Raw genomic sequence first — 14,025 nt, 5'->3', positions numbered from 1 at the left:
CTTGGGTCACAGTTATTTTTTTCCTTACATCATTCCAAAATGAAAGGTCCCAATTTTGGTCTGTTTCCAAACAGCAATTTCTTGTGCTGTCACTCACTGTTGACACTTGCTCCCAGCTCCAGATACCTTTGTTAAGATTTCATGATGGTCACAGCACTCTAGACACAGATGTACCCCAGGGAGGTTCAGAGATCTAATAAACCTAGGAGAGTCTCTTCTGTTTGCACTATTCTCCTGATTACAAAAATGCATGTTTCTTCTAGAAATAACTCAAACCCAGAAATTTGTACATAAAAAGCCCAAACTCTTGCACCTGTATACCAGGAGACATGTGAAACACATTTGTACAAACACTGTGATAAAAATTAGAAACAACCCAATATCCAATAAGGTAAATAGGGAAGTTACAAATATTTATGTCATAGAATACTATTTTGAATGACGATTAACGACTCATAACTATGTACAGCAGTATGGCTAAATCTCAGTGTTCAATGAAAAGGGCACGTCAAGGGTAAATACAAAGTATGATTTTATTTATATGAGATCAAAATAGTCACACATAAGCAAATCACATACATAAATACTATGAGTGATATTATTTGTATGAGATCAAAAGCAGGCAAAATTGTTCCAGGAGAGAGACACAAGTGGTAATGTCATAAAGCTAAGCAAGGAGAGGATAGTTCAAGCAAGGGAATGGTACTTTTGGGGTACTTCCAGAAGAGACACACACAAGGTGCCTAAGATATTGGCAGTTTCTATTTCTTAACCTTGCTGTGGTTACATTGATATTTGCTTTATTATTGTGGCACAATAAGAAAAAAAAATATATATATATATATAATAAAATATATGTATATATTTGATCTTTGACCCAGGTTCCTGACAGAGCTCCTGAATCCCCTGGAATTTCCTGGGGCGGAGGCATAACTTGCCTTAGATGACTCTTAGTGAGTTCCTGGATGGCTTCAGGATGCAGCCCTTCACCACAAAGACCAAGCCACGATTAGAAGCGTGAAACTTTCAGCCCCATCCCCCATCCTCCAGGGAGGCACAAGGGGATACTTCTGGAAGATTCAGTGGCTGCTTTGAAGTTTGAATAGTGCCTCCAGGTCCTGGAGGGAAGATCACCTTGTTTCCAGTGATAAGGGACCACCTGCAAGAGGGGTCCTGATGGGTGAGCGGGTCCAGGGTGAGCCGCTAATTCTTGACCTAACGCTAAGGCTGAGTCTGGCTGGAGCCCACACGCTGCGACCTGGCCTTCCCTGTTCTCTGCCAGGCCTATCACTCAAGCCCCGCCACTCAGTTCTGGGTTCCTTCACCAGTGATGGATTGGCCAGCCAACCCCTAATTCAGTGACGGGCTCAAAGCAGCTATCTGGCAAGGTGAAATTTTATTTTTTCAAAAAAGATTGATTGATTGATTGATTGATTGATTGATTTAAAGCAAGCAAGCAAGAAGGGAGGTGTAGAGGGAAAGGGAGAAAGAGACTCCCAGCTGAGCAGGGAGCCCAGCACAGGACTCGATCCCAGGACCCTGGGATCATGACCCGAGACAAAGGCAGATGCTTAACCTACGGAGCCACCCAGGTACCCAAGGTGAAATTTTAATACACACACATTGCATACACATGCAAGCGCGCACACACACACAACCAGTTTCGACATTTCAACTTGGTCATTTATACCAAATGAATAGAGTTCAGTTCAGGAGATCCTGTCAATGAGGACAAAGTAGCCAGACAGGGACTCATTCTGAGATACTCGAGGATTTGCAGGTGTGGGATGACCTGATGGACTCCTTCACTGCCAGGCATCAAAGCTGCTGAGTTCCAGGGAACAGCACCGAGGCAGCATGTGAGAGCTTCTATGGGAAACCTGAGAATCATTCAGCTGAGTGTGAGGACTCGGATGGGTTTATTGCTCTCCACTAACATTTTCTCTGACAAGGGAATATGGAAAACGGAAGCACTGCAGACCCGTGCAGCGCCCAGGGAGGCATACTGGGGTAAGAGAGGTAGGCAATGTGGTGTTTCATGGGAAAATCAGGAAATCTGGAGGCAGAAAACTCAGGTTGGTGCTTTTGTTCTGTTTACTTGCTGGATGATCCTGGGGGTGGGGCATCGGGGATGGGATGGGCCTCCAACCCTGTAATCTTCAGTTTTCTCAAAAACAAAGATAATACTATTAACGCCAGCGTTTTAGGGAACAGTTATAAATATATAATGCACGTAAATTTATGCAAAAGTTACAACTTCCTGCATTGCAGTCTCTGCATCCATAAGGTAGAGATGATAACAGGATCTACTTTATCGGTGGGTTAGAATGTAATGTTAGCCCATGTGAACTACTTACAACAGTATCTGGCTCAAGTAAGCACTCACATTATTAGGCAGACAATTATATAAAGCTGGGCTGTCCCCTGACCACCATCTCAATGCACTGCCTACCCACTATTATTGATTTATCTATTAACTTCTTGCCATTGTGACTAGTTGTTTTGAAATACAAAGAGTCCAGCTTTGCCTATTTTCCTTTCTTATCTTCTTAGGAGGCAGTAACCAGAGTCACTTAATTAAAAAACAAAAACAAAAACAAAACAAAACAAAAAAAACTCTACTGCAGTAATGATTTTTAAATAGACATATATTACTTATCTCTTAACATTTATTAAGCATTAATTCTGGTCAATAATAGGATTTAAATTAAAAACACATATAGTGGTATTTAGGATTATAATCTAACATAGTATGTTGATAATAGACATAAAGAAGAACAAGTGTATGAAAGCCATATAACAACAAGTCTGCAAATAAAATCAATATTTTCAACATAATGTGCAAACTTTAATGTAATGGTCTAATCCATGAATAATAATAATAAGACCTTTTTAAAAAAAGTCAATAAATTTTTAACCAAAAATCCAACATTGTTCCAAAATAATTAGAACAAAGATGTTTGATGTTAAACAATTTTTTCTCTATAAACGTTATTTACATGGCTATAGATTTTTTTTTAGGTCTTTATTTTTCTAAAACAAAACAGCTTTTTGAGAGACCCCGAATTCTATTTTAAAACAAAGAGACAATGATGATACAGCAAATAAAGCTAAAATTAAAATCTATCTCAGAATATGTAAGAATGAGCCCAGAATATGTAGCCCTAATGAGCTAAAGAACAATAAAGGTAAATGTAGCACGAAGAGGGGGCATTCTGGAGACACACTGCCCGGGCTTGATTCATGGCTTCACCACTTAGTAACTGTGTGACCTTGGGAAATCACTTAACCTCTCTGTCACTCAGTTTCTCGTTTGCAAATTGAGAATAATAGTAATTACTTCATGAAGTTATTGTGAAGATTAAATTGATTAATACATGTAGAATTCTTAGAATATTGTCAGGTGCATGTGTGTTCAATAAATGTAAGCTATTTTTATTACAATAAATGCCTAACAATATTTTAAATATCCAAAATGAATACAGGATGAGTAATAATGGAGGACACAAATATTCAGCACAAGATGTTGATTTTTGGAGGTCAGTTAGATACACATCATCACTAGCTCATTGCTCTGGCTAAAGGTGCAATCCAGTGTGACCATGCCGTATAGTGAAGTCATATCGTGCTTTATCAACCCTAACAGGCCTCCATCGACTGTAGGCTATATCCTTGGAAACATTAAGGGAAAATGCTGCCATGAATGATGTCGGTTGTCAAGACATTTCGGAAAAGTCAAGATGTGACAAAACGTGCATCTTTGAACCCACAAAATACTGCTAGGAATAAACTTTCAAGTGGTCAATAGAGCAGATTGCTGAAGAGTTCATTTGAAAACAAAACTGTGGACCTGAAGTCTAATTTCCCACTGACTTCTGAGGGCGGGAGCACTATTTCCGGGACAGGGATGGTCGCTAGCAGGGGGCTTAGCTTCTCTGGGAAGCAGCAGTCCCCCCCCAGCAGCACATGGAGCCATCTCTCACCATGGGAAAAGCAACTCAGAGAGTCACTGTGGGCCCTGTTCTAGGAGCAAGAGATTGCAGAGAATGGATTCTGGACTGAGAGTCTTTGGAGAGAAGAGCACTCTACAGGAGTTGTGAAACTTCATTCTTTTCCCATTCCTCACGCTGCTTAGATCTCCCTGCAATCGGTCCCTGTCAGAAATCTGTTAGGTTTCTCCATTGTCCAGAAGGAACCGGCTTATTGAAAACCAACCTGCCCTAAAAGCCTTCTTCTAGGTTAGGTGTTATGATTTTAATGGACTTCCCTACCAGAAGGAAAAACTGCATACAAAGGAAAATTTAATAGAAATGTCCACAAAAAGAAGGAACTATTAAAGTTGAAAACAAAATGAGCCGCAACATTTCATCTGCCACAGATCATTCACGTCAAGTATCTAAGTAGGAAAGGCTCCTACATGCTCACTAAAACGTTTGCTCTTCCTTCAGGGCAAGCGCTTCTCTTCACATCCCAGCCTCCCCTGCAGGGCATGCGGTTCACCTCACATCCCAGCCTCCCCTGCAAGGCATGCAGTTCACCCAGCATCCCAGCCTCCCCTGCAGGGCATGCAGTTCACCCAGCATCCCAGCCTCCCCTGCAGCCTGGTGCTGCGTCATGACTCAGGGAGGCCCCTGGCAGGGGTGTACACCACCTCCAGTCCTGGACCGTGTGCACTGGACTGTGTGCGGTCCTCCACCCTCTCTGCTTCCCTCTGTGTCCACGCACTGCAGGAGATGGCCCAGAGGACTCGGAAGCCTTGGAGACTGGTGAAGCCACAGATGGAGGAGCATGGGTCCCCGAGTCTTTATGTCAACTTAGAGGACAGTGAACTGTCACAGGAACAAGAAATAAACTTTAACTGTATTAAGTCAATGAGATCAGGGGGTTGTTAGCCTACCTTATCCAGAAATTCTCAAACAACATGCACTGGCCCACTCATCTGTAATAGTCAGTATAGAATCCCCAAATAACATGCTCAGTCTTGCTCAAACTGAGAGTGAGCAACGTGAGAGACAGAAATGGCAGAGAGCAATGAGGGGTGCTCAGTGAGAATAATAATGCTACTAAAAGGCTGAAAGACTGAGCTATAGAGTAAACCTACGTACCAGGTTCTCTGAGATGGCCCTGGTATTAAATGTTCTCATTATAATGATTTATCCTCCGGGGACTCTGAGAAATCATGCTCATGCCAGGTTATTTATTTTCAACCCCCTAAAGTAAGATGGATTTATGGTGAAGCATTTTGATTTGACTCCACAATTACATTAACTGCTGAGATGGGCACCTCCACAAAGTACTAACCCAAGGGCTTAAAGGGCATGAGGATTACAAACACACCCACGTGGAACCCACAGCCCTGGCACTCTTTTAAGTGGTGGGGCTCCTCGGGGTGGGCTGTGGGTCCTCCTCCCCAAGAGTTCTTGACAAAGCCAGGTGTATGACAGACCCCCATGGCCACAAACAGGACAGTGGACAGGGCCCAGACAGCAAGCAGAGCAGGTACAAGGTGATGGGGAGCCCTGGGGCCCGTAGGGCACTATATAGCACAAAGCCACCATGTTAAGGCTTTCCAACTCTGCATTTTTAAGACACATTGTAGGATTTGTGGGCAGGTCCTCCAGGTTTACCGTAACCTTTATTCACTCACTGGATAAGGACTGAGTGGATGTCCACTGGCTATCTGAAATCCCAGATTTAGTCTAAAAGCCGTCTTGAGGTACTGTCCTGTTGTTCTGCTCTAAGGAACGCTTTATAGTAAAATAGGATGAATATATGAGGTAAAAAAAAAACAAAACACTTAAGACAAAAAAAAGAGCAAAAAGAAGTGAGGTTAAAGGCAGAGGAAGAAAAGCACAAAGAGCTCAGAAAGAAAGAGTTTTTTTTTAAATACAAGGAGTTTAATGTGCATTAACTGTAACAATACATAGTGTATGAATTCTCAGAATCAACTAAAGACGTGCAAGTGCCAGGAGCTATAATTTTGAAAATAACAATCTAACTTTGTATTAGCTATTTGACCAAGAAGATGCTAGAAGATACGAAATGTCAGGTTATGTCGAGTTCATTTACATGCTTTTTGCTATACATTTGGGCTTTTATCTAGAATTTCATAAGCGGAAAACTTCATTAAAACTAAGTTTTACAGCTATTAGGAACAATGAAAACTGGTAGAGGTGAACAAATCTCTTCTGCAGCGACTGCGTAGCAGGATTACTGAGTGGTAGGTAGTATCTTCTTTACCCCCTTAGGTTTGGTGAGGAAGCCGACCGTGAGAAGCTAACCGAATTGTCACGAGAAATGGTCTACGGGCAGGGTACTAAGATCTAGAGCCCTTGTTGCCTTGAAAGAAAACAAGGTAAATAAGTATAAAATATATGTTAAAATTAGAAAATGATAGTGTGTAATCAAGACGATCCTGATTATTTCAAACAGCTTCTTAATTTGAATATGGAGCATATAATTCTATATTTTTTAAAAGTAAAATATCATTTATTTAAGTTTTAATAATTCAGTTTATCATTTCACATTTTGTTAAATCTTGGAAAACTAAGAAAGGGCTCCTGATGTCTATCACTGGTGTAAATAGCACTACAAAAACCATATTCAGCCTCAGAAAATTCAGGACTGATGTGTGTTCTCTGTAAACAAATGACTGCTGATTACACTCCACAGGCACATCAGAATACTCTGTGCTCGAAAACAATCACACCGTCTTTATCACACAGTATTGTGTAACACGTTTCTGCCAACTTTGGTCTTCACTCCAGTGAGATAAATCGTTGACTGTTTATGGACTTTTCAAAGAGTCCTGGACATAATTGCTCTTCCTTCTCCAGGACCCTTTTTATATGCTTATGAATCCTTTATTTTCTTAATGCCGCACTGTACCTGGAAATTCAGGATGGAGCTAACCACATAAGCCACCCAAGCCCCATTCAAGCAGTTCTCTGTTCCGAGTTGAGTAAGGGCACGTTAGTGAAGCCTTTCAGCCACCACAGGGACCTGGCACAGCAGACTCAGGATAGTGTAAACCAAGGCTGTGCTTTACTAGTAATTTTACTTACAAAGCTTTGGCCGTGTAGGTGACTGGTTCATTTCCAGCGATGGTTTTGGATGTTTCTTACTTAATTCTGTTTTTCTTTAAGTAGTAAGCATATAAATTCTCTAGGTGGCGAGAATTGTGTCCAACAGCTGGCTTAAAACCTAGTTGAGTGTGAAAACTCATTTTTTACATACCTTAGTTTAAAATGGATCCTCTGAAGATGTATCTATCTCAAGGGCCGCATTTTCTTCCTAGACATGAAAGGGTTTAAAATTATGTAAGATTTTAACTTCTCTTTCTACTTAATCATTCTCAACCAAGGATTCTCAACCTTTCTGAAGTGCTGAACCATTAAAAGACCATCCAGTGTGGGCTCACTGTTAAATTTCTATTTTTCAATTAATTTTATTATGGCCTATGCTTGAAATTATGGGGTAGGAAGGATAGGGGGCACCACCGCCTGGAAATTAAAAACGCAATCGTTTCAACTAGCCAGCCCTCACCTGTATCCCCAAGCAAGAAAGTTTCCCCGCCTGCTTCTTCCCTTCTGTCAAGTGTCAGCACAAATCTAGAAAGGCAGGTGGGCAATAAGGGAGCCTAGATGTTCAGTCTCAAGTGCTTGCCAAAGTTAATTTCATCACACCTTCCCTTTTACCTGCTTTTCCCTCAATGTCACTCATCCACAAAGTGTAGGGACAGTGACTCCTAGTTCCCTTTTCTCAGGGTAGTTGTGTTGATTTACTCAAGAGTGAGCCAGGAATTCAAGGATTTTTAAACTCTGGGATACTTCTAAATAGGCTGAGAATTCCTGGTGTAACCAAAAATTATGTAGTTGTAAAAAGCTTTTTAAGTTTAGTATTTTAGCTGGAAGAATAAAGAATTTAATTTCATTCAAACAGCATTTTATAATGGTTAGTATTTGTAAGGAAAAAAATGATTACAAATGTATTTTACTGCAGCACTACAACATGCAAATCATCTAAAGAGTTCTCAAGTTGAGGATTTTAACAAGTAAATTTCTAAAATTACTTGGCTAGGCAATTAAAATTATTGACTGCTATCTAAAACTCACATAAAATAAAACACAAAACAGATTTTCCCATCAATTTTGGAAATGCTGGTTCAGATACAAATGCTTAAATTTCCCAGAATTTGAGGGCTGACCTCACATGTTCAGCATTGTGAAAACTGTTTATCAATTGAGAGATGTCAATAGCTCCTCCCATTTCCAGGATCCCCTGAAGGAGGGCCATAATCATATGTACCCTCCACATGTCCAAGGTGAGTGACTGGGCTTAATGTTCTGTTCAATGAACAGAACTATCTGTGGCTTATGGTGAAAGTAAAATGGCTTATAAAATACGGTAAAACTCTTAAGTGATACACAATTGAAGTAAGATTAGCAAGATTAAAGCACCAATTTTCTTTCCTATCATTTTCTACCCAGCTTAAAGCAGAGTTTTGTATATGTGAGGATCAGACTGAGCTATATAGTATAAATAGATACACATACACGCACACATAGACACACAGATTCAAAGGAATGATGGTGTGACTCAATAAGCCATCTGGCTTGTCAATTTCTGTAGCAGTAGGAGAAAGAAAACTTTTCCATAATGCTCATACAATAATTAAATCGATATCCGGACAACCTACTTCTTGTAGCTACAGAAATGCACAGTACAGAGTCATGCTGTTGGGCACTAATGCTGCGGTACAGCACCATTCAGCCACAAGGACCTGGGAGCCATGCTCTCTCCAAAAGACTAGAGGGGCAGCTCAGCAAACAGCCAGCTGTGTGACTGCTACATGAACCTGAACATTTTTCACAAACTGTACACACGTACGACAAAACAAACACACAAATTACTCTTTTATTTGTAATCAAAATGTGAATCATCGCTGTAGTGAATAAAAATTCATGAGTCAGAATAACATGCAATTTTTTTATTGTTTTCTAAATCTATTTGTACACTTAATACTCTAGTATTAACTTCACAAACAGTGTAAAGAATGTACTACAATAATAGGCTGCATCTACTCACCGGAAAGAGAACAAAATATTGCCTCTGAAATAATTACTAATTATACAATATTGCAAATGAAAGCACTATAAATACTAAAATGTTAACAGTTCAATATATGTCAATAACATCCTGCCTTTTTTAAATTGGTTAAAAACATTTGTTAAAGTCATGCGAAATAAAACTTTAAGGAAATGTTAGATTATACTCAAACATCAAAGCAATGAAACCCAAAACAGCAACTATTTAGTGCACTGACTGGTCAACTAAATAATTTATTCATCATATTAATAAAAATCTATTAAGTGAAAACCATCACAAATGTAACACTAAATTTGGGTAATTGCACATTCTATGATCTCATCATCTATGATCTTATCTGTGACTGAGGATACACTGCCAAAATTAATTCTACATAAATAACCTATACTAAAACAACAAAAAAATTCAATGCATGATTACAGGGTCCACTTCTAGTCCATATGATACTTAAATGTGCTCATTCTCTTAACCCTGCTAACAATAAATGGAAAATCTCATCAGTTCTATCTGCTTTCTTACTCTTGCTTTGTTACATTTTTAAACTTTTTAGAGAAGTATACCCTTTCTTATGGTCCTCCCCCAGGGTCAGCATGCTAATTTTGGAATAGTTGAAGTAGACAGATATACTCTACCCTGGTATAGAGGGCAATAATTTAATTTTACCTAATTTAATATTTCCTTGTCATTTGTCAAGTGACACTGATCTTTCTGATATAATTATTTCCTCATTCTTTTGTCCATGAATATTTATTATATCCTATTATTATCCATGTCTTTCTAATTCTCCAGAGAAAGAATTCATGTTTTTCCTCATTGGTAGGCTAAGAAACTTGGGCACACCATTTAAAAGAGTCACAGAAGAGACCAGGTTCTCAAGCTGGTACGTGTAGCCAGGTCTAGGATTTGGAGGAGAGCATCCAGGTCCTAAAGAGGTTCTTGGCCCCTCCCCACAACCATTCTCCTAGCAGCTCATAAAGGTCTCATCACTGGGGCTTCATTTTGAGTACTATTCATTCATCTTCTTAACAATTTTTAAAGCCCTTGTTAAACAATTTGTCTATTATATACAACATTGGTTCTCAATTTATAGAGCATTTAGTCTCTGGACTACTCCATAACCTATAAACTTTGATCTGTTACCCTCTAAGAGCAAAATTTGATTCTAGTTCACCTAACACCATGTCTTCCTTTGAATATTTGACAAGTGAATGTTGTACAAAGAGTCTCTACCTTTCTATTTTCACACCCTTTCCATCTAAGAAAATATTTCTGACTTATCTTTATACTCAGATCTTGTCTCAAAAAATTTTGCAGGGGTCATATGCCAATTAAAGGTACAATAACAATAGTGAGTTTTTACCTAATTAAAAAGACAGTGGAAGCTGATTAATAAACCACCCTTTCTTATACTTTCCTTTGTTGTATAGTGTGTTTCTTTTACCAAAGACCTTTCCATTCATTATTTGTGAATGAAACATACAAAGATGACGCACATGGATGGACTCATTATAAACTCAGGTCAATTTTGTCATAGGGGTATAGTAATACTATTCTGCTTTTGCTTGTTTCTCTCAAAGAATGCTTTCTCTTTCCTCTCCAAAGCCTGTACTATCAGAAGAGGCCACTGCATGGAGCTCTGAAGAATCCTTGGAAAGCCTTGTGTAACTTGAACGTTGGCTTCGCTTATGCGTCATGCTTTTTAGGTTTTCATTCTGAATAGCAGTTGGGTTGGAACTGGAACCAGGCCTCAGAATGACTTGGGAAGTCTCCCTCATTCCTTCCATGTCATCAAAATTCTGATTGGATCTGTTAGCTGGCGCACTGTTGTTGTTCAGGGTCACAGTACTGGGTGTTCGATTCAGGTTGTAGGCTTTTTGACACGCTGGCCAATTTTCTTCAGGACTGCTGGCTATCAAGCTACATTCAGAAGGGCTTTTCTTGTCTTCGGAACAAATGGACATCCGAGCTATAATTGGATCTTGTAGGCCACTCAAGCTATGTGGTATTCCCCTTTTTCCACTGTGGCTATCATCTTCAAGCTCAATGAGATTTGCCTTTTCAAGCTGGGAATCATCAGCCCCCTCATTGTGAAGAGAGTGATTGGGAGAACTTTCGCTGGATCTCACTCCTGAATCAGATGAGTCCTTTTTGTCAAGGAGGGCATCTGACAAATATTCTTTTGCTTTAATGAAGGTTCTAATCGGCTCAGCGCTGTGTTCTGGAGACTTTGATACTCTTTCTACTTTCCCTTCAACTTTTTTATCTTTATCATCTTTGAGCAGTGGAGTATTATCTGATTCTTCTGTCCCAGATTCATCCTCATCACTTGGAAGTTTTTGATAGCGCAATCCACTTCCCTTAAGCTTCAAATCTGTCTGGAAGAGACTTGACCTTTCTGAAGACTTCTTGCCTGGGAGAAGCTTACTGCCTGACTGATCAGATTTCTCATCTTCTTCAGTTATAGGATCCAGGGGTGAGGCATCATTAGTGGAAACCCCTGATGAAGAATAATCTATAACATCTCCCCTCTTCATTAAAAATGACTTCCTTCCATCATCTTGCTTTGGTTCATTATCCTTCCCTTTTTCTGGTTCTAGATTAGAATGAATGGAGCCCCCTGATGAACTCTGACCCATATAATATGTGCTATGTGGAGAAGATCTGCCACTAATTGTTGTGGAACCTGTACCCCCTTCTAACTGAGACATCTGAGCAATATATTCTCTATAGGCATCTCTATACTCGGCCTGCACCTTATCAGTAAGCTTTGAAATTTCAATACTGGAATCCTGGGAATTGAGACTCGAAAGACTTGGGGTTCTGCGAGTTTGTGACTGTGAAGACAGAAAAAAATAAATTTAAGAATTCAAATAAGCAAAAAAAAAAGGCATAATAAATATCAGCTTAGGAAATATATATGTACACTCAGAATTTTTAAAGTCCTCAAAATACCAAATTCTTTTAAAAGAATTCTACATAAAGAATTAAACATAACAGTTTAATAAATGCTGAGAACTTATGGATAATTTTACTGTTATTAGAAAGCTTTATATAAGTTTTAATAAAGTTATTTTATTATTAATATTTAAAAGTATAATTAAAGGTTGTATTAACAAATAATCTTAGCATCTGTTTTTATAAATTCAAACTTTTAGCTTTTATTTAAGGCAAAAGTCACTTTCGCTGATAAAGTTTCTCTTAGAAAAGACAAAGATTAGAGTTAAGATATATCTCAAACACAAAATACTCAAGTCTTCAATGTATGTTAAAAAGAACCTTTCCCTAATGAGCACTGGTTATTGTATGGAAGTGCTGTGTCACTATATTGTATACCTGTAACTAATATTACACTGTATGTTAACTAATTGGAATTTTTAAACAATTTTTTAAATAGAAAAAAATATTCACTAAATGTCCTTGAAATTAAAAAAAAAAGGCAGCTTTCTCAACCTGTACAACGTAATTTCAATTGAGTAAGAAAATGTACTCTAAATGCCAAAATAATAGTAATAATTTAAAAGGAATAAATATAGAGTACAAAAGAAAAGACAAATACAGAATCCAAATGAACAGAAATGGAAGCCATGAGGCCAACAGTCAAGTCCTAGTAAACAGAGAAATGAAGTATTTTTAAAAGTTTGATTTCTGATGTGAAGTTTTGGGATTAGAATTGCTTCAGATCTCAGAAAAGCGAATAGGGGAGTAATAAAGAATACAGATTAGGAAAAAGAGGAGGGAAATGGAAGAAAAAGAACCAAGGAAGTCTAAGAAGGTATACAATAAAGGCTGAAGCAAAGAAGCAGAAATAAGGCCAAGAGTCTTCCTCCCACAGGGAGAAAATGACCCCTCTCCTCGAGAAGGTCCCCTGCTACTGGATTCACACTATATGGAGCCACTGTCCATTCTCTCTTTTTTTTTTTATTTCACTTATTTATTCATGAGGGACAGAGAGAGAGAGAGAGGAAGAGACACAGGCAGAGGGAGAAGCAGGCTCCACGCAGGGAGCCTGATGTGGGACTCGATCCCGGGTCTCCAGGATCACACCCTGGGTGGAAGGCAGACTCAACCGCTGAGCCACCCAGGGATCCCCCACTGTCCATTCCCAAATGCACTGTGTACACAGGACTTCGGGTACCCAGGAGGTCTAAACAATTCTCATAGGAGCGGCACAGGACGTTAACAGTGCTTCTCACTCTCCCTCAAAGAGTGTCTCGTGGGGCTTCTTAGAGGCTCCCCGATGTGTGAGGTCAGAAGAGATTTAATCAGAAGCAGATTGTTGGGGGCGGGGGAAGGGGGCCTCTTGCCGCCTTCTAGTGAACCAGAAATTAAAGAGATTGTACAAAGCCAACCCATTTTCACTTAAGTTTGTCTTGTTTTGGAAGATGTTGTCATTTCTCATAAAAATGTTATTTATGTTAACATAGAAGTGGTTTATTTTTAAATAAATATTTCTAAAGTTTCTCAGTTTTTATTTCTAATGCAGTAAATATGGACAGATACAACTTACATAAATAAAAGCTCTCTGGGGTCTTCAATCATTTTAAAAGTGCAAGGGATACTCTGAGATTACAAGACATTTTCAGCAGCAGTTTGAGAGTTGTTGCATGCATGGAAAGGCCTGGAGTTTCCAGGTCACAGGAGGAAATACCAAGTGTGGAAAAGCAGAGAAGGAGGATTTCTTATGAAACACTAAAAGGAATCCCAGGGAAAAGAAAGGAAGCACTGCTGCAGAAGCACAGGGACAAAAGGGTCAGCCGTGAACTTATCTTCTTATAAAAGAATTTTTATCTCAATCAGTACCCAATTATAAAATGGTTTCCCATCAAGAAAAAGTACCTGGTAATATAAAAAGATAATGACAACAAAAAATGTTTTTACTACCAAGCCAAACCAAACTGTCTTAAAAATGGCAGACCT

At 39.1% G+C, this 14,025-nt stretch overlaps 1 protein-coding gene across 21 annotated transcripts in view; it reads right to left on the bottom strand.

The window, feature by feature from the left end:
* Positions 1–14,025, bottom strand: part of KIDINS220 (kinase D interacting substrate 220) — a 104,173-nt gene that overhangs the window by 3,350 nt on the left and 86,798 nt on the right. For 13 of the 21 annotated variants that reach the window (XM_077844204.1, XM_077844207.1, XM_077844208.1 and 10 more), the window contains one exon: positions 8,975–11,942. In XM_077844204.1, coding sequence (XP_077700330.1) covers positions 10,680–11,942 — 1,263 coding nt within the window. In that variant the 3' untranslated portion in view covers positions 8,975–10,679. Of the gene's footprint in view, positions 1–5,861; positions 6,340–7,236; positions 7,294–8,974; positions 11,943–14,025 lie in introns of those variants that run through there. The other 8 variants (XM_077844220.1, XM_077844224.1, XM_077844222.1 and 5 more) reach the window with 4 other exon arrangements.

The sequence above is a fragment of the Canis aureus genome, chromosome 12, assembly GCF_053574225.1.
Source record: "Canis aureus isolate CA01 chromosome 12, VMU_Caureus_v.1.0, whole genome shotgun sequence".
Lineage (NCBI taxonomy): Eukaryota > Metazoa > Chordata > Mammalia > Carnivora > Canidae > Canis > Canis aureus.
This window is presented reverse-complemented; position numbering and strand designations above follow the sequence as displayed.